Here is a 22667-nt window from a genome sequence, read left to right as displayed (position 1 = left end):
TGCCTTGAGCCGGCCGAGACAACAGAGCGCTCTGGCTGGCGAGCATTAAATAGCAAAGACACTAAAACTACCACCAGGCTGAGGCTCCGCTTACCTCCCACCCACCCCTCTAGACCATACCCATGCCATTGCAACTGTTGGCCGCGTGCGCTACTTAAACCCCTTTTTGCTCTGTCTTTGCTTTTCGAGGAGGGCGGGGGTGGCCAGACATCGAAAACATGATTTTAGTGTTTTCAAATTTGAATTTTAAACAAGTCATAATATAATTTGGCTTAGCAGCAAAAGCAAAAACCCAAAGCAGAAACCTCAAACCCCAAACACCGAGCGAGGAGCACAGCACACCCGTTGCGCTTAATTTGAATGTATGTGTCCACTTGCTGGGCTTTAATCCGGCCTAGAGCACACACAGCGCGCCCCCCACACTTCACTCGGTCTCGAGCTGAGCAGCTCTAGAAAATTAGCTCAAGCCCAAGCCAAGGGCGGCGGCTCATTTTTCGGCTCGGGCGATTTTACAGCTGCGCCCCCAAAATGGGCTAATTTAAATTAGACGCTAAAGAATCTATAATATATAGTTGGAGATGGAAAAGGAATAGCTTAGTTGCGCTTAAGTTGCTATTATGATATCATAAGAAAGCAGAAGTAAATCGATAGTAAAAGAGAAATAATTTAAATTAAAGGCTAATGAAACTATAACATAGTTGAGATTGAAAATAAATAACTTAGCAATATAGATCTTAGTTTTGTATGATGATGACGATATCATAAACAAGTTAACTAAATCAGATAGAGAGGGAGAAAGAAAGAGAAATAATTTAAATTAACTATCTCAGCTGAAGTATATTGATTATTTAAATAAGTCTATAAGCAAGTTAACTAAATCTATAGAAGAAGTGAAATCTCTAGTTTTAATTGCTGTCAGTCTGTAGTGTAAGCTTAAGGGATAAACGATATATGCAAACATATTTAAATGTTTGTATGTCTATAGATAAAAGCCTTGAATTACATAATAGCGTCGTTGGATTTCTCGAACGCTTAACAAGGTTTGCACACATTTTCTATTCTAATTTCTAATTATTTCTATTATGTGTGTGTGTGTGTTGTCTGACCAGTTGGGTACGCCTGCCAAGAAACCCTTCAGCCTTAGCTGCCTTTCTACTCTCTCGATTTGTTTGTGTCTGTGTGAATTAATTAAGTGTTCGCCTGCGCGGGCAGAAATCCTTTTGCGGTTTAGTTGCTTTATGGACTGGTTTCAACTTTTAAGGTGAGCATGTGTGTGTGTGCGTGTGTGTGTAAGCTAAAATCAATTATAAATTAAACATTTATTAAAAAGGCAGCATTGGACTTTTGCCTGCGCCTTAGTCGTAGCTGTAGCTGTAGCTGTAGCTGTAGCCTTCGCTTTGCATAGGCAACGTTGAGATCTCGCTATGCAAATCAGTCGTGGCATAAATAATACAACATCATTATTTAGGCAGGTAGGCGAAGCATACAGCGAGATCCATCCATCAATTATGTTTCAGTCAGAAAGTTTTACCTTTTGTCAGCTACAGCTTCGATTGTCTCGACTTGCGAGTTCCTTTTTTGATTATGCACATGCATTTGCAAGAAAGAGAGAGCGGCTCGTTCATCAAACTTGAAGTCGAACCCGAATAAATGTGATCAGCTTGTGTATAAGTACATAGAATAAACGAAAACTGATTTGAATGTGAGCTGAGCTCGCCGTCGTCTCTACATCTGCATTGGTAATTTGTTTAAACTTACTTAAGAATCGCACGCATTGTCTGTGTAGCGAGCCCACATGCTGGGCAACCCTAAGACACAACAGACTTTCTTATAATCAGATCAGACTGCTGACTAAATTCAGCGCGCATCGATTTAATGCTAAACAAGCAGCCTTCGGTTTGCCTGTAATGTAGTTTCAAACTTAATTTTTAGCTCAGACGAAACTGCTCAGCTCAGTCGTCAACCAGATGTGACACAGCGCTTCGTTTGATTCTATCCACTTTTTTATTTTCGGCTAAATCCCTTTTAAAACATTTCGGGTCAAAATTACAAAACAACAAAATTTTTTAAATGTCGCTTTGGAAACCATTGCTAAGTCCTGCGCTACGTTTGCCTATATGTCTCAATCGTCGTATATTATCAAATGCTAGTGCGCCTCGACGCAGTTATGCCAAAAAGCACAATCCCTCGCCCAAATGCGGAGGCCCGGGAGACGAATCATGCGGCATGTCGGTGAAGAATGCTTGCAAGACAGAAATACCTCGACAGGCGAAAAATATTGAGAAAGAGTTTCCGTTCATGCACTTGATACAATTTCCCAAGGAATGCTGCGACAACTTGTGCATAGACAAGGACTTTCCTAGCTTTGACGAGTGTTTCTACAAGGTGTCGGATAAGAACAAACGAAAGTATCAGGTCACCTGGGTGGAGTGTCCGCCAGTAAAAATTAAGCCAAAGAAAATCTGCTGCTTTGCCAAGGCCAAGAGACCGCCCATACAGCGTCGTAAGCCCGCGCAGAAGCCAGAAACCGCCTGTCCAGTGGAACAAGAGTGTGCGGACCAGAATTCACTGGGCTGTCCGAAAATCAGAATGCCTGGCTGCAAAGCTGTGCGCAGCAATGTCAAATGTTTCATTCAGCGCGAGCCAACGGACTGTACAAAGGTGAAAGCGCCATATCCGGCGTTCTCAGAGTGTAGAAAGCCCAGACCGCGTAAGAAGGCCAGAGTTGAATGCGATTGCCTGGAAGCTGTCTCAGTATGTGAAGTTATGGAAGAGATGGAGCGGAGGCGGCGTTCTGGTCGCTTGAACAAGAAACCATGTGGCTAAGCAATGAAACTCAATTTGTGTGTAGCTCATTTTCAAAATTCTCAGTTGCCCATTTCGGATGGAAGCGTAGAAAGCGGATAGTAAATCAGACGACACAAACAGATAACACACACTTTTTATAATTGAATAAAATAACAAGCGATAAACATAAAGTTTCAATTTGTATGCAGAGGGAATAGGGGAATTATATAAAACAAAAAAGGGTTGCGACAAATGGAAATATTTTCAGGAGATTCATCTTTTTCGATGTAAAAGCTAGCTTCGCATTATGCCTCGATTCGATTATATTCCCGACTGCGCATTCTAAATTCATAAAGACCTAACCTAGCATCTTTTCAGTTGATGGTTTTTCCAAATTCGCTCGATCAAGTGTGCCTTTTCTTTATGATAAACCCAAGCTAGCTCTGAAATTTTGATGTCAGGCAGTAGTTGCTTTTAGGATACACAAATGTTGTAGTCTTTTGTAAGAGTTTGGTATAAAAAGACCTAATATTTCTAAATTTTAGTTTCTTTTCTATGCTTTTTGGCTAGTTCATATAAATGTTCATAATTAAATTCTAAATTACAATTTTTCACACAATTTGAAGCTCGGTCAATTTCAGACAATGCTTAGCTCAACTGGAACTGCTGGCGGCAGTTGTCTTCTACCATTATTGCGGTTCTTAACGGCAAATGGTGGTGCATTTCAGAAGTTCTCGTCAAGTGCAGTTGATCGAATCAGTAATCAGGGTAGACTGTTGAAAAGATTGCCGAGCTGCTCTGCAGCGGGACCAGGGCAATTGCGTAAATATTCAGATGATGACCATTGTGAAGATAAATGTGCGCAGAAAGAAGAGGAAAAAGCATGTGGACCAGCAGTACTCAGAGCCTATCCATGCGGTAATAAGCCCGAAGAGCCGGAAAAGCCAAAACCCAAGCCCCCCAAAACGGCTCACAAGTCCATGTGGGATATAGACGGCTGCGAGCCAGACATTTGTGTGCTGCCACTTCGCTACGATATGAAATACTATCGCATATCGGATAAGGAGAAACGCAAATATCAGGTTACATGGAATGAGTGTCCACGCCTGCTCGTCAAGCCCAAGAAGGTCTGCCTGTATGAGAAGGTAGTGCGTCCCAAGATCAAGCGTCGCAAGCGTTGCCCTCCAAAGCCAATGGTAGTTCCTATTGCTCCCGACGCGGCCTGTGAAAAAGGGAAAAGGACATGTCCAACTATCTCAATGCCCTGCTGTAAGTCAGCTCGCAAGCCACCAGACTGTTCGGTTGGCTTCAGAGGACCGGCCAAGTGCGACAAACCTTTGGCGCCCTATCCCAGCTTCTCAGAGTGCCAGAAAGATCCCTTCGAAGAGCCAAAACCAACCGAATGCAAATGTCTAAACGCGGCAGCGCTTTGCGAAGCATGGGCGGAAATGCGTAGACGCATAGCCATGGGAAAATCCACTATACCCAAGTGTGGAGAATTTTAGGAAGTCGAGAGCTGACAGCTTCATAATATTAAGAATGTTCACAATTCCAAAATCTTATTAAACAACATTATTTTTTAAACATAATTTGTTTTCTTGCTTTGCTTATGTTGTCAAACATTTTCATTTGACTTTCGTACTTTCAACAAAATGCAGCATAAATTATTTTTACGTATTTCTACGCTTAGTTCAAAATTCAGCGTTTTTTCCACTGCGCGCTGCTTTGGCAAAGATGCAGATACAACTTGCCAGGATAAGTCAGAAGATAAATCAGCGCGCAGCTGCAAGCGCACACGAAAGGCAAGAAAATGCACTAAGAAGTCTGCACCCTATCCAAGTTTCTCAGAGTGCAAAAAGAAGCCTTCGGAGCCAAAGTCTCCAAGTGAATGCGATTGCTTGAAAATTGATAAATAAGTAAGCTACGATATTCCAATCCATATTTATAGCATTTTAGATTGTAAACATATGAAATTCAATTTCATTCGAACAATTTTAGTATTAAGACTATTCGCTATACAGAATGTTCAAGTTTCTTTACAATCTTAAGCTATCGCCAAAGCACACGCTGCTTAGTTCCAAAAGACGACAACATTTTACTGAGGCGCGACATTTGCCAGTTGTGGGCAGGCGGCATGACAAAGTTAATATGCCCATTAATACTTTGCCCATAAGAAAATATTCAAGTCTGAAGAGCCAGCCAATGCTGCATGAGGACGATATAGTGATAATGCCACGATTTTTACGCACAGGCGACTGGTTATATAATGAGCAATGGAACGCACGACTTGAGGAACTTGATGTCGTCTGAGCTTACTAACTAACTAAATTAAAATGGCGAATACAAATTGCATGAATGAAATTCTTAGTTTAATAAACCAAACGTAACTTTCTCTATATATGAAATTCTTTTACTTTTCTGTTAATATGTCAAACATAGCAGCCTTGCAACTTATTTCAGCTTAGTAAATTCGTATATTTACGCTCAGTATGTTTATAATTCTCGATCGTGTTGTAGCTCAGCACTAAAATTATTCATTTTTTATCCAAATTCTAAACAGGTTTCAAATCCTCATTCCAAAATGCAGTTGCTAAAGCCGTGTCTGCCAATGACTTTTTCAAAAAAAGAGCTTCATTTAGCAGCCAATTCGAATATCGTTGCGAACAGATGCTGGGATCTACGTAAGCAGGCTTTGTTGCAGAAGGCAGCCCTGAGTGAGAAGACGCTCAGTCTTGATCAGCAGTTCTACAAGCCGCGTTTGTTGAGTGAACGCGTTTTTCATCGCACTTGGCCAAAACAAGCCAAAGAAGTCAAAAACTTTGGGCCAGCAATAAGCGAAGCCAATTCAATGGGTGCTAAGAACTTTCCACATAACAGCGATTGGAAACTTCAACTTCAAATCAATAATAGAATAATAGAAAAGACGCGTTGCAGTTAACAAATATTCTGGATATACAACAGCTAAGCGTTTTATCAACTGGAACTAAGGTCATTTTACAATTGGGCTATCATGAAGCATCAACTAGTTGGGAATTGACACTTGACCATTATTCTTAATTTTTTTGTTAATGCCACTGATTTATAAAAATTGTTCAATAATTGAAAAAATATTGATTGTGAATTTAATAATGTAGCTAGCATGGATACTACATAAAAAAAAACAAAAAAATATCCAATACAATTTGCTATTTTTTCTTGTATTAATTATAATATTATGCATAGCTTTGAGTGCAATTTGCATTTGAAATATTTATATATTTGTGTTTGATATCTAAGCAATTTATTGTGTTTTTTATTTTCCTTTGGCTCTGCTGCATTTGCTAAATAGAAAGTCTAAGCAACTAACTACAGCTGCTGCTAGTTAATTTTATACTAAAAATATGCATCACATAAGCTTAGTTTTAAAATTCAATTATTAACATTATAGTAGCAAGCCAGTTAGCTTAGAAACTTTTTAGTTCATATCTTGACCTCCTGGACATTATTATACAGATTTTCGGCAAACATCATGAGAAATATTTAAATATTTCATAAATTTTTAAACTTGAAATTTTTTTAATTTCTTATCGAACTTTTCGGTATTTTCATTTTATTTCTATCAGATTTCTTAGAATCCACGATGCAGGCACTAAGAAAGAAGCTCACACAATTGGCACTGGCTCAACTATGCCAGCATAATCCCAACAGTGGCCTCGTTGCGATGGTTAACCGCTCATCGAACGTGCAACAAAAACGTCGCATGTCAATGGACACATTGTATGGAGCCGAATCTTGCGAGGACTGCGTTGAGTCATACCGAATGCCGGCTGCTCGAGAAGATCTTAAAAAAATAGAAGCACCCGACCCATTTAAAGCCAAAGATCCCTGTTGGCAATCGCTGCGGCGCACAGAATACAAATGTCGTACTGATCCAGAGTTTATGTTGCCATCGTTTATTGATGCAAGCAAGAAGTGCCTGTCAGATCCTTGTGCATGGGACGTGCCGCGCGCAGATCTCATCCACTACAGACCGTCCGACAAGCTGAAGCGCAAGTATCAGCGCACTTGGATAAAGTGCGTGGTCAAGAAGCGCAAAATGAAGATGCACTGCGCCTGCATTCCAGTGAGAACAAAGAAACGTACGTTCAAGAAGAAGTCCAAAATCTCGAAATGCGAGGTTTCTTCCTGTACACTTGGAGTGTCAGACGCCAGCCTCGCGGACTGCCAAGCGATAAAGCCGGTGAAAACGACTTGCCCCAAAATAAATATGCCTGGCTGTAAGCCTGGCCGATTGCCGCCCGCATGCCGAAGAGGACATCGGGCGCCTTCGAAATGCCGCAAGCGTTTAACAAAGTATCCAGCGTTCTCCGAATGCTTGATAGACCCATTGCCAACGGCGCCACCAGTGGAATGCAATTGTCTGAAGACACCCTCGATGTGCAGCGTCTGGGAGTACTTCCGCAACAAGAAGTCTTAGGTTCAGTCAACCAAAATAAATAATAATAATAAAACGAAATAGTTCTGATAAAAAGTAAACAATTGTGTGTGTATTTTTTAGTTGAAACTGCAAGAGGAATTGCATTAGTGCAAAAATTGGGCAACAAAATGAGTAGGCAACGAAAATTCCATTTGACATATTCAATAAGAATATCGTCAATTTCATTACAACTTTCGGCAAGCTGTTTTCTAAATTTGTAAATATTTTCAATTTTTAAAATCATGTCTATTAGTTGGAAATTGAGAACACGACTATTGCGTCTGACAGCGGACAGACTGCGATTGCAGCAGCGTTCCAAATACAATTGGAGCAACTACGATGCCAGCGCCGGCGAGTGCTGCAAGATGATGGACGAGGCCACAGCTCGTTGCAAAAACATGATATGTGGCTACGCTTCGCGAACCAATAAGTGTGATTCTAACGAGCGTGCAGAGGAAAAACTGTACTCAGATCATTTGCTGGAGCTACTGTCCAGAGGACATGGAAAAGAGCATTGCGAACTATACAAAAGTGATTTGGTCGAGTACAAGCCTTCGAATAAGAATCGTCGCTATCAACGCACCTGGGCAGAGTGTCCGCTTATTTGGCTGCGCCCTAAGCAAACCTGTTGCTATGAACGAGAGTTTTATCCACCGATGGAGCGACGCTGCAAGCAGCCGGAAAAGGAGCCCACAACAGCGGTCGATGCGCATAAATTCCAAATGGATCTGCTTTGCAAGTATTACGTGCCCATGGGCCAAAGCTACAAGAAGCGAACGCGCTGCTATACAAAATCACCAACAGTTTGCGAAAGAAAATGTGCACCCTTTCCAAGCTTTTCCGAGTGCGATCCAGAGTGCATACCACGCTTTTGTCCAACCGAATGCGCCTGTAAAGTGAAGCCCAGCATGTGCGAAATGTGGCGCAGCTACAATCAAAATAATGGCATAAGGCACTGTACGGAGGCAATTGTGGGCAACTGTATTTACAAGCAGCGATCGCGTCCATTGTACTGAACAAGCAACTGACAGTAAGTATTTGGGTTTTCACTATTCAAATTGACTCAAAATTTATAAAAAATATTTACTTTTGGCTATGAAACTTATGCGCAGCACTTTAATGCTGGCTCGTAATTGTTGCAAGCGTGTGACACCAGCAGCAGCAGCAGCAGCAGTGCGCAACTATTCGCGTGGCGGCATGTCAAAGTTTCCGGACCCTCCCTGCATTAAATTGGATCCCAATTGTCACTTTGTCGTCGATAACTGTAGAGTAGCTCGTGATACGCTGGCACTCAAGCTGCCATATGAGGGACAGCGTATGGCCAATGATGGAGTGGAGCCAAAGTGCTGCGTGCTGCGTACAGCGCATCAAAATCCTTGTCACGGGCACACTAAAAAGAAGAAAGTGAAACCTAAAATCTCTTGCCCTTTTCGTTCTATGTGGGAGCCACCCTATTGGCCCGATGAGCTGCGTCAATGCAAGGATCTGTTTCCACGTTTCGATGCTATTTACTACAAGCCGTCGGATAAGTGGCGCTGCTATCAGCGCACTTGGGTGGAGTGTCCGCCCAAGCGTTTGCGCTTGAAGAAGATCTGCTGCTTGGACGGCATTGAGCCACCAGAAGTGGTGAAACGCATCAAGGAGCGCTGTCCCAAAACCGCATGCCCCATGGCTTACTCGAACATGCGGAAAATCTGCAGGGCCGACAGAGATTTAGATCCAAACGGCACATGCACTAAACTCTATTGGCCATGCTGCAAGCCTGCTCGCTGTCCCCCCAAATGTCATGCGGCTAAAATGGCGCATTGTGCCCACCGCCTACGTACGCCCTATCGTTGTTTTTCGGATGTGCGTAAAAAGAAACGACCTCAACGCTACAAGGAGTGCAACTGCTATGAGCAAGGCAACATGTGCGATCTTTATACGATGATGCGAAAAGTGAATACGCTCCAGCGCAGAGATTGTAAATGCTGAACCCCAAGGTCAGCTCTACAATTTTTACGCTGGACTGCATTTGGCGCTTAAATTGGGCGCTGTGTAATTATTTGATACAAAATTCAAGCAAAATATTTTGAAGGAGCAACACAATTTAATAAATTATAAATATTTTTAAGCATAACGGTTTTGCTAAAAACCAAAACCTAACCCTAAAAATCTTCTGTGTTTTTTTTGTTGGCGAATGTTATTTTAGCTTTAATGCCGCCATCACCAGAATCTAGCGTGCTTAGTGCATTTATAAGAGCACATCGCATTAGTGCCCGTGAGTAGTCATCATCAAGTACGGCCTCTATCATTTGCTGACCATTGCTTGCTTCAAAGGGTGTGCATTTAGATTGCATTTGGGTTTCAGGCTCATTTTCCTTAGCGGCTGTCTGCGATTCTTCGCTTGAAGTTGTGCTAGGCACTTCAATAGTTGGAAACGCTTTATATTTGACAATTTCAGTAGCTTGCATTTCAAGCCTGCCCAACTGAGCTGCAGGCTCAGAGGTGTGCACACATTGTAACTGATTATCCTGGATATTATTATTAAAAGCAGCATTCGTGCTCTGTGGTTCATTTGTAACGCTCGGACTCAAAGCAACCAAGTTTGGGTTATTGTTAAAAGGTAAGCTTTGCGCATTGTCATCAAATTTAACTGTTCCTAGCTTACGATAAAAACTATCTACTTCATCCAAAGCATCTATAATTTCATCAAAAGTGTTTTTAGTAAGATCAAGTAAGAGTTCGCCGCTTGTGTCGATATTCTTCTCCACTTCATCAGAGGTGTTTTTACTAAAATTATCCTTCACTTCGGCACCTTCGCTGATGGTGTCTCCTTTTCCAAGCGCTCGAAAAGCTGTTTCGATATCATCCTCTACTTCTTCATGCTCTTTTGCCTCAGCACATGCGCTGGCGCTACTATCGGGTGTTATTTGAATTCTAGCTTTTGCTTTATCGTCAAAGGTTGGTTCAGATAGTGCAGCTAGATCTGCTTCATCAAATCCACCAGGATGTGCTGTACAGTAATGAACCAGTTCGCCGTTTCGTTCGTTGTGGTACAAGAGCTCATCACCAGTATGGGACACAATTTGAAGTGTTTCGATTATCTCAGGCTCATCATCTTGGAATGCCTTATCCAATAGATAGTGCATTGCAAGTCGATCTTCTTCTATATTTTCATCGAATTTTAAGCAACGTGGTATGTTTATCTTTATATTAATATCGCTTTCAGTCGAAAGCTGACGTATAATTGGTAAATAACGCTGTGAGGTTAAAACTCGACGATATGCACTACGGGCACATTGACCAACTATCGTTAATTTGGACATTGTGCTTTAAAAGTTAAAAAATATTACCGTAATTATGTGTTTAATAACTGTAAATTTAGAATATTTTTTAGGGGTACCAAAAGCGGTGAAACTTTTTTTATTATGAACAAATTACATGAATCTTTTGAATTAGCTTGCTAAGATTGAGCGATAAGGCAAAAACCACCTAGAAAGAGGAAAAACTTATAAAATTGCCGCAATATAAAACTTTATTTAAACTATTATCTATAGATCTCTCGTTCTTCAGAACACTATCGCACTATTTACGTTAGTCTGTAAATTGTACGCTAGTAGTCTGAAGAACGGGGTTCTGGGCAATCGGGACATGGGCAAAATTTGGTTCGATTCTTTTGCATTCTCTTTAGATAATCAAACTGAAGGCATTGGAATTTACCAGTAAGGCAGTCACACTCGCGATTGGGTTCGTCCGGGAACGGATCCCTGATGCACTCCGAGAAGCTCGGGAAGGGACAATTCGGTTTGACACAGACCGTTCTGGGACGTGTAAATGTGCAACGGGGCGGAATACGAGCGGCCCGACAGCAAGGCATAAGTAAACGCATGCAACCATTTGACTTTTTATTGATGCAAGCCATGCGTTTCTTCTCATGCTCACTGGAGCAGGCCGAGCGTGGACAGAGCGGCAGACAACGACGCTGTGGCTCAGGCGGCAGGGCATCGCACCAGCAGCAAACCCGCTTGGGCACCATGCGAGGACAACACTCCCACCAGGTGCGCTGATATTTACGGCACTTGTTGGAAGGTCGATAATAAAGCACATCGAAGCGCACATCGTCGCACGTAGGACAGCACTCCGGCGGATAGCCCCATTTGGAAGCATGCGCTTTCTTCTGTGCATCAGTATACGACTCCCACATGCTAACCCAGGTCTCTTCCTTCTTCACAAACTCTGAGCTCTTGCGCGACTCTTCGCAAGGACTTTTCGCAATGCGCGAATTCACGCAACAAGACACTTTCGATTCTGGAATGCAGTCATCTTCACTGCAAGGCCGTACGGGAGGGTCCGTTGGGCTGCATATTCTGGACTTAAGCGTACGGCACTCGACAGTTTTAGATTCTGGACAGTCCGGCTCATCTCGCTTCTTTTTATATACCATGCTAGAGCAATGGAATGCCGCCCTTGCTTGGAGTGATAGTCCTTGTGGGGCTAGCACTTGTCGCCCGGCACACGCGATCGCGAGTCTGAGCATGTTTCAGTTTGTACAGAATTTAGAATGCCAGGAGTTAAAATTTTGACATTGCCTAAACGAAGCCGAAATGGAGAATTAGCCTGGAGCTGTAATTACATTAGTGATAGACAATGCCAGGCTGTCTTTATGATAGATAATTTATTTACAAAGTCTTGAAAACGATATCAAACATCTACTTGCAGTGCTAATCTCTACCTTAATATACTACAGAATGCAGCTGCGCCGCCAGAGGGCGCCACTATTGACTGTAGTCTGCTCAGAGCAAGCTTCAGATTGCTTGCTGTGAACAAAGTACTGCCGATTGTGGACTCGAACGTTGCAGTGCCAACGAAACTCTTGAGTAATATTAAAGTTAAGGGTAGCTACAGTTTTAGAGGTTGACGAAACAGCAAGGGGGTCGAAATATTTTGATGCAACACGCTGGCGTATTTGGCCAAAGTCTTGACTCTATCCGTTTGCAACTTGTGGAACATGCGCGGGGATTGATTTGCTGCCAAAAAAGTGCGAGAGACATTCATCAGATTTCTTATAGGCATAGCATCGACAAAAGTTCGTTGCTGATTATTGACTTTGGCCAGTGGATAGCCATAGATGTTGTGCATGGGCTTTGGTTTCTCCAGAGTGGGTTTTTGTAAGTGATTCTCGCTGGACTGCCAGAGCGAAAATTTGCGCTCAACTGGCGCCGGCCGCGCAGGAGGATTTACCACATTTGTGGGCTTGAATAGCTCGTTGGTTACACTACTTCTCAATGGACTATAGGTGTGGCTGGATTGAGCCTTGCTGTACCTCGTTAGAAATTTGGTCAGACGTTCCGCACAAATGGTTGCCAATATGGAAGTGCCCGCCATGATTGCAACTTTGCTTGATTCAACTTTGCGAGTTATTAAAAGCAACAATTGATTTTGAAAAAGAGTTTTTATGTTTCGAAAGAAAAATTTATCAAATTGAAATGTGAACAAGAAACTTTGAAAATTGACGCAGCTTCTTATGATTGAATTCGACTGGTTGGCGCTGTTTTGTATTTTTGTGTGTGTGGGAATTGCTTTCTCATTGCTTTCTACTGTTGCTTCAACGCGCCTTTTTGTACATTTGCTGACTTAAATGTCAACGCATTAACAACAACTCTATGTTGTCGCAGCAGCAGCAAAAGCTGCGCATGTTTAAATTTAATTGAACATTTAGCCAAATTAAAATGCATTTTATTACGCAGCCACAAGACAGAGTCTTGTCAATTGCCTGAGAAATGCAAAACAAACCCAAGTCACCAGCACCACCACCAAAAACGGTCGATACAACGGTAATGTCGTCGATAGAAAATCTTTGCTTAGCCCTGGCACGCAACGCCAGCGAGCTATTCGAATTTTATTTAACTTTATTGTCTTGTGTACGAAATTTGGCACAGATTCGCAGACGGAACTGCGCATGGAATTGGGATACGCAAGAACTGGTTTGGCCCCGACCAACGACCAACGAGTGGAGAGAGACCCAAGAGTGAGCGGGAGTTTTTTACATGCGTTCTGCAATTGCTTAATAGCCTAATTAAAATGTGCGCTCTAACAGGTTACAAGCTACGAAAGTTGCACTGAGCGCGCTGCATATGCAAAAGCTAAAGCAGCTGGAGGACAGTTGTCTGGCCAGATGACGAGTCAGTCGTCAGTTGACAACTATGGGTGAGTGTGGCGGGTGGTTGGGTGGTTGGGTGACTGCCAGTCAGTCAGTGCAGCAGCTACCACATTTTATGTTTCTCGCTTTTTACATTTTATGCTTGCAATTACATTTGGTTGTTAATTGCATTATGCATATTTATGGAGGCAACGGTCAAAATGAGTCCTTAGCTAAACAGAGAAGATTACCATGCCGCACCCACCAGCCCAGAGAGTGGCAAAAGCTGCGCGGCGGGCACAATGCGGCTCATTAGCATACATCAGCGCGTTAAGCGCGCCAGCCAGCCAGCCAGCCAGTTGTAAATCTATCCCGGATGAGGTTGAGGCAACAGTCTGACTGGATGCTGCTGCTGCTGCTGTTACTGCTGATGAGTGCTAGTAAGCCTTTCTCTCTTATTCTAATTTAAATTAAAATATGAAAAGCACTCGAGGCGACAGCCAACGTACAAAAAGACAGACTATTGAATCAGTGAGACTGACTAGCTAGAGTGCAAAAACAAATGTCAGTGTGTGTGTGTATCTGTGTGTGTGTGTGTGTGTGAAAATCAAATCTAAAATAGCTGCTGGACATAATGTAATCAAATTGAATGTGTTTTGCGCTCTAGCAATGACTCAACTAAGTAAAAATAAAAGTGTCAACATTTCTTGCAGCAGCTACACAACTTAATAATATAATATTATATTATTATTATTGCGCTTCAATTGGCAAGCAAACATGCTAAAGCTTCAAAGTTCACACCAACCCACGCGCACACCAATACACAAGCAAATATTTCGCCTGCATGTTTTTGTGTCGCTTGCTGCGCACTGCTGAGCGCCTGTTACATTATCGAGCTACGGCGAGAGCGAAAGAGCGAGAGCGCGCATGAGAGTTAAAAGCAATTGGCCTTAGGCAGTCTTGGAAAGTATCGCTAAATGTGCATAATAAATAAATATGCCATTAACCCACTTACCAAAGCGGAGGCAGCCTCAGCCTCAGACTCAGCTCAGCGTGCCACAAGTTACTTGCCACATGCAAAATGTGTTGCCAATATTATTAGCAAGCATTTGTATATCAATGTGCGCGGGCTGCGCCAAAACTTTCTAAGCCTACAATAATTACAAGTAGCAGGCGCATAAATATGGCCAAGTCGAATGTAAGCTGATTATCAATGATATTCTAGAGATGGCAGCGTTACAAATAACGATATTTTTGTAGTCTAGCAGCATTGAGTTAAAATGACAAATAAATACATTTGAGGCATCAAATATTTTATTAAAAGCAAGTTTTTAATTTAGCTCATATAAATTAATGCTGTTATTTGCTTTATTGCTAAGCATTGCATAAAGTTTATATAAATAAAGAAATTTGTATGAGTTTGTCTTTAAATATTTTGAAAGTTTTTTTTGTAATAAAATTTTTACTTAAGCAATAAATGATTACAGTTAAGCTATATATTTTTATTCTATCAATTATTAACTTTAACTATTATTACTTAAGCAACTCAAATAAATAATTACGACTAATAGCTTTCTTTTCTATTTATTTTCTACATTATAATATTAATAAAAAATATATTAAAAATATATTCTGTGGCATAAAATTGAATGCTAATTATTGTGGTCCCACTGCCATCACTTGCTGACATTTCCATTCACGCCTCGCAACATGAGGCAGCTAATTTTTCGATGTTCTTGTTTGGCTTAGTTTTGCGTTTTGACTGGCCAATGGCTTGTGACTAAATGAAATTTATTATAATGACAGTCGCACGACATTTTATAATTAAGTCAAATTGCAGGCGAAAAATAAAAAAAGAAACATAAAGAATTAAAACAGAAAATTGAAACCGGTTGCATGACATGGCATTTAGCTGATCTGGCAGATTGATGTGGCGCTGGTCAAGCGAGTATTTTTGTATGGGAGTTGGCTCTATGGTTATGAGCCTAGTCGCACTCCATATGCGCGACTCTATCGCTGATCACAGGAGCAGAGCAGAGCGCGCAGGCAATGCCAATTAGACTGACCTTAATTTTGAAGACACCCAGTCCACCCCGCATAGCCAACGGGGCTGGCAATTAAACGAAACGAAACAGGACTCTCAGTTTGCTAGAGCGTATGTATCATTTAATTGAAATAATTATACATTAAAGTGCATTAATTATATTTTGTTTTTGCGTTTTACTTTTTATTATTATTTTTATTTGCAAGCGCATGCAAACGCGTCGACGCGCCTGAAAGTCGCCTGCGCGCCTTTCCAACGTAATTATTAATTTAAAGCATTCAGCTCTCCGTTGGGTACCGTAGGCTATTATCGTTGTTGTTGTTGTTGTTATTGTTGTTGTTGTTGTTATTAACTGCAGCTAGCAACTCGTTGGGTCGTTGGGGCTGTTGCTTAGCTCATAATTATGAACTCCGAATCATAATTAAAAATGTATTTAGCCAAGCTTTGAAATATGTTTGCTTACTCATGGGGCCAGCTAATCCTTGCAGCAGTTCCAATTATAGTTTCTTTTGCTAATAATATACCTTGGATATATTTTGTATTCCCTTGATTTAAATACAGTCTAATTAGTCCCACTGCCAATCAATATGAGTGTGAATTTTACAATGCAGTTGCGAATGCCAATTAATGTGAAATTTATGCGCATCAATAACTAATGAGTGGCGCAGCTGTCATATGCGCAGTGTCAGGAGTCAATAAGCAAAAATAAAAGCAGCAGGAGCAGCGACCAAAACTTTACTCGTGCCAAGGATAAGTGACAAATTTTCGTGGCACAACTGACCGTGTCATTAGGCTAAAATAGATATTAGTATGCACACACACACGCACACACACATATATTTATAACTAGCGCCATTGCTCATACGCCATGTTGTCTGCTTGTGTCTTTCAACTAATAAAACAATCGACTTGCTTACAAATTGTAGAAGCCACTGCAATCACTAATCAAATATGTTAAAAATCTAAATCATTAAGGTCAACGCTTAAGTTTTAAGACTTTAAGAAATAAATAAAATTATGCTGGGGTGACACAGAAATTTATGGAGACAAAATCCCTGAAGCCAAGACTTTGGAGAAAAAGAAATAAATAAATGAATTTTTTTTCGCCTTTTCAGGGCTTCACACATTGCAGCTAAAATTCTTAGAAACTTTTTCTGGGTTTTACATCTAAGCATGAAAAATATTAAGTTGTAATTTAATATTAATGCTGCGATTAAAAATAGATTAATAAACAGAGCTTTATGTTAGTTTCGCTTAGATTAGCTTAGATGTGACTGGAAGGATTGAAGCCACATTTGGATTATTGTACTGAATATTGAACCACTGGACACTACTGAATTTAAAAATTTTCTTAATTCCTGTTTCAGAAAACTTTGATAGATTGTTTAGCTTCAAGTTACTTCTCTATCGCTCGCTCTATCTACCCAAACTTTTTACTTGCTGCATCATATTTATTAGACAATTTCCAGCTCAAAGTTCAATTAATCTGTGATCAGTTCTCTTTCTCTCTTTATTGCTTTCCTTATTAAACAAACAAATGCAGCAGTTTGCAGTTGCCTTTGTCTGCTTTTGTCGTGGGGGCCACTCCCAAAGTGCAAAACGTTAAGTAAATGCAAGCGAAGATTACGCGCATGGCAGGGGAAGGGAACTGGGAAAAGAGTTTGCTGCATTTTTCCATTTTTCAAAACCATCTGTGCGGGCAACTAATACAAAAAAATTAGCGCCTCTGGCTAAATGAGCAAAGAATGCTGCGCGCCAGCCTTTTATTGCAATTATCAAGTTCGAGAGCTCTCGAGAGTTCTAACCAAAAGCTACAACTGCGGACGATACTGTCGCTTTGGCTTGTGTACACAGACCTAGTTACTGGCTCTAGCTGCAGTTAGTTGCCCCTGTCTCCCGCTCCCCTGTGCCCTGCATTAGTCCGGCATAATCACATAAAATATTAATGTTGCCTTGTACTCGGCCAATTTCTATTGGGGTCTGGCAACGCAGCGCTAACAAATAGAAAGATTATCGCAATAGTGGCATCATTTCTGTTTTTTTTTTTACACAGTTAACACAGTGGGTTTTTTAGCTATAATTTGTGACAACACTGCAAAAAAAAAACTTGCACTAAGTTTAAGCAACTAAAGTTTGCATAGCACTAAATCAATTAAATTTAATTAAATGTTTACTTTTTATTATTTTAGTTGCACACGCACATTTAGTTAATGACTTGTTTTAGTTTTAATGCTGCAGTGTAGTGCATGCTAAGCAAACTGCTTGGCCTGATGCATAAAACATCAATGCGCGCTTGGCCACGTCCAAGCCCAGAGGCCGCAGCTTAAAGAAGCGCAAAATAAATTTCGAGCAGCACAAAAAACAAACAAACAAACGAAGAAACAAACACACACACAACTGCAGCAACAATAATAAAAGCAACAAAAATTATGCCTTTTGGCAACGTTTTTAATGCGCCAACAACTAAGCTACGAACAAGCCAGCAACCAAGCCAACCAACCAGCGAAGCAGCTAACAACAACAGCAAACAATATTTGCACTATTGGATACTGGTACTCGTTCAAACATGGTCATAATCACGCGTTAAATTAATGAGTTTAAATGCTATTTTTGGCTTTAACTATTGGCAGACACACACACACACGCACACACGTATGCTGTGGGTCCATTTAATTGAGTGTAGCTAAGTTGAACCAACATCTATCCAGTCGCTTGCCACTCGGTTGCAAATTATGAGTGGCCCGCCAAGTTCAGGCTCGCGAGAGAGCAAAACCCGCCGCCACATGCGCGCCAACCGGCTCCACAGGGCAATATTAAATTTATTTTAATGCGCGCACACTCAATGCACCATACTGCCCCCCTCCCATACACACCCCGCTCAAGCTCTCACACTGCATCTGCATCTACTGGCCATGGCTCATTTGGCCAGTGGGCATACATTTTGGTAGAGCCTTACCTTGATTTTCACCGCCTAGCTTTAGAGCTTGTGTTATGTTTTATTAAGTATTTGTGTCTTTGACTGGCCGCCTCGCTCACTCAGCTTAGCCCAAAACGCGTCTGGGTAATTAAACTGCGAAGTTCACAAACTACACTGCGCAACAAGTTCAAGCGAGGAAAATATATTTTAATCCACTGCAGCTTACCGATGAAATAATGTCATCCAAAAAGAATATTAATAAGTTGTTCTTTGAAAACTTTCTTCCTTTGAGATGATGATTAACAGAAAGAAGACTATACTTTCACTCCTCTGGACTTTTCGATTAGAAATACGAATCTAATATTTAAATAATCGTTAAATCCAAGAAGAATCAAGAGAAATGAGATCTGGCTCATTTCTTCCTTTGAGATGTTATTGAACAGAAAGAAGACTATAAATTCACCTCTCTAGACTTTTGAATTAGAAATACCAAGCATTGCAAAATAAATCTAACAAAAAACTAAAGAAGGAACAAGAGAAATGAAATCTCTTTTCGAAAATTATCAAAATCACCGCATGTTAGAAATCTTTACTATACTAGAAAGTCAGAAGACGATAAGCCTAAGTAGAAACAAGAGAACTGAAATCTGTTATTGAAAAACACCAAAAGACAATTAAATCAATGCCAAAATCACTGAATGGACTATGACAGAAAGTCAGAAAAAGATTTCACAGACTTAATCAACATAGACTTAAAAACATAATAGCTCGATCTTATTGTTGGATTAGAGAAAGAATTTATCGATAAAATTTACAAAAACTTCAAAAGACAATCAAATCAGTACAAGTTAGAAAACTTCATCATATCAGAAAGCCAGAAGAGCTACATTTATTAGATAGCTATATAAAGCAATAGCTGAAACAGAATTAAGACATATAATTTATAGAGACATTGGCATAAAAAAGTCTCACGAAATTATGTTTATTAAACTTAAAAATCAAAGTTTAAACTTTTGCAAATTAGCGCTAAGCAACAACAATAGCAAACTAGTTGCTAGACTCGATATGAGAACGCTGTTAAATTTTAATATGGCCATAATTAAGATGAAGGCAATTTGCCATTTACTTATGTGTGTGTGTGTGTGTGTGTGTCTGTGTGTGTTAATGCATTGAAATTAAGGTAAAGTTAAGGCAAAGCTAAAGCATTTGGTGCTGCGGGGAGCGGCAGAGGCGTGTAAATTGGCATAAAAAATGAGCTCAACGTCAAAATCAAGTTGCCATATAATATCGCCCCTAAGTACAACAACTAATGATTATTGGCATTACGTGGACGTGAATAAGTGCAACTTGCATTATAATTAATTTATAATTAAATGCGCTGCCAATTTTCCAAAGTTGCATGCAGCTGACGTGGCAACCACAACAGCAAAAGCAACACGCAGCAGCAAGACACCAACACACCAATACACACACACGGACAGACGGACGAGTACGACACACAAATTGCTTTGTAATTTATTTGCAATTAATTTTGAATTAATAAAAAGCAACAGCAGCAGCAGCAACCACAACAACAGTGCAAAGTTGTCGGCTTGGAATTTGGGTCTTGTCTTCGGTTGCAGCTTGCACTTACAACTTACACTTGAAGCCCGGCATAATATCCACATAAATACAGAGTTTATTTATTTAAAAAAAATAGTTTTTTTTTTGTTGCAACGATTGGGGCAAAGCCTGTCAAATGTCAGGCAATGAGAAAGCGACGGCGTTGCGAATTTGCAAAAATGCATTTGAAAATTTATAGCGAGATCCTTTGGGGGCGCCTCAAGCGGATGTGACCTACTGTCAGTCATTTGAGTCCACTTTAATGTTGAGTACATATATTCAGCTAATTTGTAGTCAATTAACGCATTGCCATGACGGTCATAAAAATTGTTGCACAAAACATTCTTTTTAATAAGCAATTATTGTCTGCTCCTTTTGCAGCATTTACGCGTTGAGACTTTTAACTAATTACAAGCGATTTACATGCCATGCAGCAAGAAGACCTGGCCACAAAAATATAGAATGCGTTAAGCGAAAGAGACGGCGAGAGTGGGAGTGAGAGAGCGAGAGAGAGAGAGAGAGTTGGGTATGCAGAACCGGGTTGGGCTTTTGTGGATAATCCCGCTCAAAAGTATTTGCAGCATTTAGATGTGGAAACCGGTTAACAATTCCCTCTCCTTGCTGCTGCTGCTGATGACGTTGCAGCTGTTAACACACACACACACACACATACAAGGCATACACATACACCCACCGAGCCGAATCGGCACAACAAATCCGCTTGGCACGCACGTAGCCAATGTCAGTTTTGTGGCAGCCAACGCCGCCGCTCATTGCGCATGCGCAACATGTGCAACATACACAAACAGTTCAAGCCACTCTATCAATGTGTGTGTGTGTGTGTGTGTGTTGCTAACGCCTTTGCAGCTCCGCTTGTAATTAGTGACTTAAATTAGAGTACACACTCAGTACGCGCGAGAACTCGCACACGTACGCGCGTTGCTTTCACCAGATTCATATGCAGCTTAGGATTCAGTCGTAGCCCAGGCCATGCTGAGTGGCCACTGCTGCTGCTGCTGCTGCTAATGGGCAGCTTCATTAGACGCTGCAATTGATTGCTATGACTCACCATAAAGTTGACGCTGGCGCCGCTGTTTGCATTTGCCGCCGCCTTGGCCTCAAAAGCTGCCGTCAAATTGCATTTGCCGCCCGCCTAACCCAATCATAATTAGCTATAATATATTATAAGCGATCAATAAGCACTGCTCAAATTTATTTAGCCTTTTGCTTTATGGCTTAGCTTATTTAAGCTAATGCTAAAATTGCAATTTACGTTGCTCAAATTTATTTAACTGAAGGCAGCTTTGACTATTTGACTATAACTAGCAGCTTAGCATAGGATTTTGAATTTGTGTTTTTAGTTTTAATTTTTAATATTAATTTGATCTTTAACTGTCTATAGCTACATCAAATTAAATATGAAAATGTAAATGCAAATATTCAACAGTGTAATTAATTAATTTAATTAAAAAATTAGCTTGATATTGACTTAAAGCTGCAAAATAGTTTGAGCTTATTTAATTAATGATATATATTCAATATAAATAGCAGCTCTAGTCTAATCACGTTTTGTCTTCGCTAAGGCTGAAGGCTGACTAACCCTCCAGGCTCAGTTGCTAGCTGCTAAAGTCAACAGACTCATCCCGATAAGCATTGGGCGCTCTCTCAGCAAAAGAGCTGCGACGCTTTTGCTCAGCGGCTGCAGCGTAAAGAGCAGAGCGATCGAGCGCGCCTACGAGACGCAAGCAGCGCTGCTTTAATCTAGCTAGAAAAAATAGTCTTAAATTATAGAAAATGCGCTGAGTACTTAGCATAGAATTTGCTTTGAATTTGTGTTTTATATATTTTAAATACAAAGCATTCTCAATAAAATAATTTTTAAAAACCCAAAAATTAAATTTAAATTAATAATGTCAAAGAATTTGCTTTGAATTTGTGTTTTATATATATTAAATACAAAGCATTCTCAATAAAAATAATTTGCTTGCCAATTTTTATAATCAATATCGCATGAAAAATTGAGAAATTGAATTTTTACTTTTAATTTAATTAAAGTTAATTCAGATATTTAAAATAATAAAAATTTCTGAAACATTTAAAAAAAATCTATGATGCAAATCTAACAAAAAGAATTTTATATTTATGCTTTGAACATCAAAATGTATAGGAAATAAAGTTTGACTTAAAATTGCTATAAGCTAGTGTTATATATATACTATATAATTATCATATTTTGATACTCTGGCGCTTGCTCTAAGTTTATGCAACTATAACATTAATTTTTTATAAAAATCTAAATTGCAGCTGGACTTTCCTGTTTTGCAGTCGAGTCGTTGGCTTCGAATTGTTTTCCATGCTGCGCTGCTGTTGCTGCTGCTGCTGATTATTGCCTGCTTATTGTTTTTTGCTTAGCCGTTTGTTTATGTTGTCGTTGTCTTTACACTTTTTGCTTAATTTTCAATAATTGTACATGTGCGTGTGTATTAGTGTGTGTGTGTGTGTGTGTGTTGGCCAAGCGATTACTCATTTGACTGCATGCACATAAATTTTATGCCGTGTGTGTCTTTTTTGTTGTTGCTTGATTGCTTTATTTTTTATTAATTGCTTTATGCAACATTTTGTTGTGGCCTGCTTACAATTCGCATTTTTGGTCGCATGCAGCTTTAGGGGTGCGGGGAAGTCTCCTGAATGTGAACGCAATTTTCCCAGAACCTTTTTCTTAAACGCTTTCTAGCGCTTG

General features: G+C 40.4%; 7 protein-coding genes and 1 long non-coding RNA gene across 10 annotated transcripts; 6 read left to right on the top strand and 2 right to left on the bottom strand.

Annotated features, from left to right (window-relative positions):
- The first annotated feature begins 1951 nt into the window (after window positions 1-1951).
- LOC108596210 lies at window positions 1952-2978 on the top strand. The gene has a single exon (XM_017981734.1). The coding sequence runs from the start codon at window positions 2071-2073 to the stop codon at window positions 2824-2826; it is 756 nt and encodes a 251-aa protein (XP_017837223.1). The 5' UTR covers window positions 1952-2070; the 3' UTR covers window positions 2827-2978.
- Window positions 2979-3325: 347 nt separating this feature from the next.
- On the top strand, window positions 3326-4376 carry LOC108596208 (CG2127). Its single transcript, XM_017981732.2, has one exon. The coding sequence runs from the start codon at window positions 3432-3434 to the stop codon at window positions 4290-4292; it is 861 nt and encodes a 286-aa protein (XP_017837221.1). The 5' UTR covers window positions 3326-3431; the 3' UTR covers window positions 4293-4376.
- A 58-nt stretch (window positions 4377-4434) lies between these two features.
- LOC117134685 lies at window positions 4435-5185 on the top strand. Its single transcript, XR_004458795.1, has 2 exons — window positions 4435-4703; window positions 4786-5185. It is a non-coding gene; the product is annotated as an uncharacterized LOC117134685 (long non-coding RNA).
- A 1137-nt stretch (window positions 5186-6322) lies between these two features.
- Window positions 6323-7277, top strand: LOC108596209. Its single transcript, XM_017981733.1, has one exon. It carries the CDS (start codon window positions 6407-6409, stop codon window positions 7241-7243), a length of 837 nt encoding a protein of 278 aa, XP_017837222.1. The 5' UTR covers window positions 6323-6406; the 3' UTR covers window positions 7244-7277.
- A 147-nt stretch (window positions 7278-7424) lies between these two features.
- Window positions 7425-8445, top strand: LOC117134613. Of its 3 annotated transcripts, XM_017981730.1 has the most exons (3): window positions 7425-7978; window positions 8048-8273; window positions 8356-8445. In XM_017981730.1, the coding sequence occupies exons 1-2, from the start codon at window positions 7486-7488 to the stop codon at window positions 8257-8259; spliced, it is 705 nt and encodes a 234-aa protein (XP_017837219.1). In that variant the 5' UTR covers window positions 7425-7485; the 3' UTR covers window positions 8260-8273; window positions 8356-8445. The 3 variants fall into 3 exon arrangements, with proteins under 3 accessions (XP_017837219.1, XP_017837217.1, XP_017837218.1); XM_017981728.1 differs by having other exon boundaries at window positions 7425-8273; XM_017981729.1 differs by having other exon boundaries at window positions 7425-8273; window positions 8336-8419.
- Window positions 8294-9234, top strand: LOC108596207 (swif). The gene has a single exon (XM_033293181.1). It carries the CDS (start codon window positions 8339-8341, stop codon window positions 9215-9217), a length of 879 nt encoding a protein of 292 aa, XP_033149072.1. The 5' UTR covers window positions 8294-8338; the 3' UTR covers window positions 9218-9234.
- A 1514-nt stretch (window positions 9235-10748) lies between these two features.
- On the bottom strand, window positions 10749-11836 carry LOC108596206. The gene has a single exon (XM_017981726.1). It carries the CDS (start codon window positions 11760-11762, stop codon window positions 10839-10841), a length of 924 nt encoding a protein of 307 aa, XP_017837215.1. The 5' UTR covers window positions 11763-11836; the 3' UTR covers window positions 10749-10838.
- A 45-nt stretch (window positions 11837-11881) lies between these two features.
- LOC108596211 lies at window positions 11882-12717 on the bottom strand. The gene has a single exon (XM_017981735.2). The coding sequence runs from the start codon at window positions 12608-12610 to the stop codon at window positions 12125-12127; it is 486 nt and encodes a 161-aa protein (XP_017837224.1). The 5' UTR covers window positions 12611-12717; the 3' UTR covers window positions 11882-12124.
- Between the last annotated feature and the right edge of the window lie 9950 nt (window positions 12718-22667).

Source organism: Drosophila busckii, chromosome 2R, assembly GCF_011750605.1.
Source record: "Drosophila busckii strain San Diego stock center, stock number 13000-0081.31 chromosome 2R, ASM1175060v1, whole genome shotgun sequence".
In the NCBI taxonomy this organism is placed as follows: domain Eukaryota; kingdom Metazoa; phylum Arthropoda; class Insecta; order Diptera; family Drosophilidae; genus Drosophila; species Drosophila busckii.
Note: the sequence above shows the minus strand (reverse complement) of the source record. Positions and strands in the feature narration are given on the sequence as shown.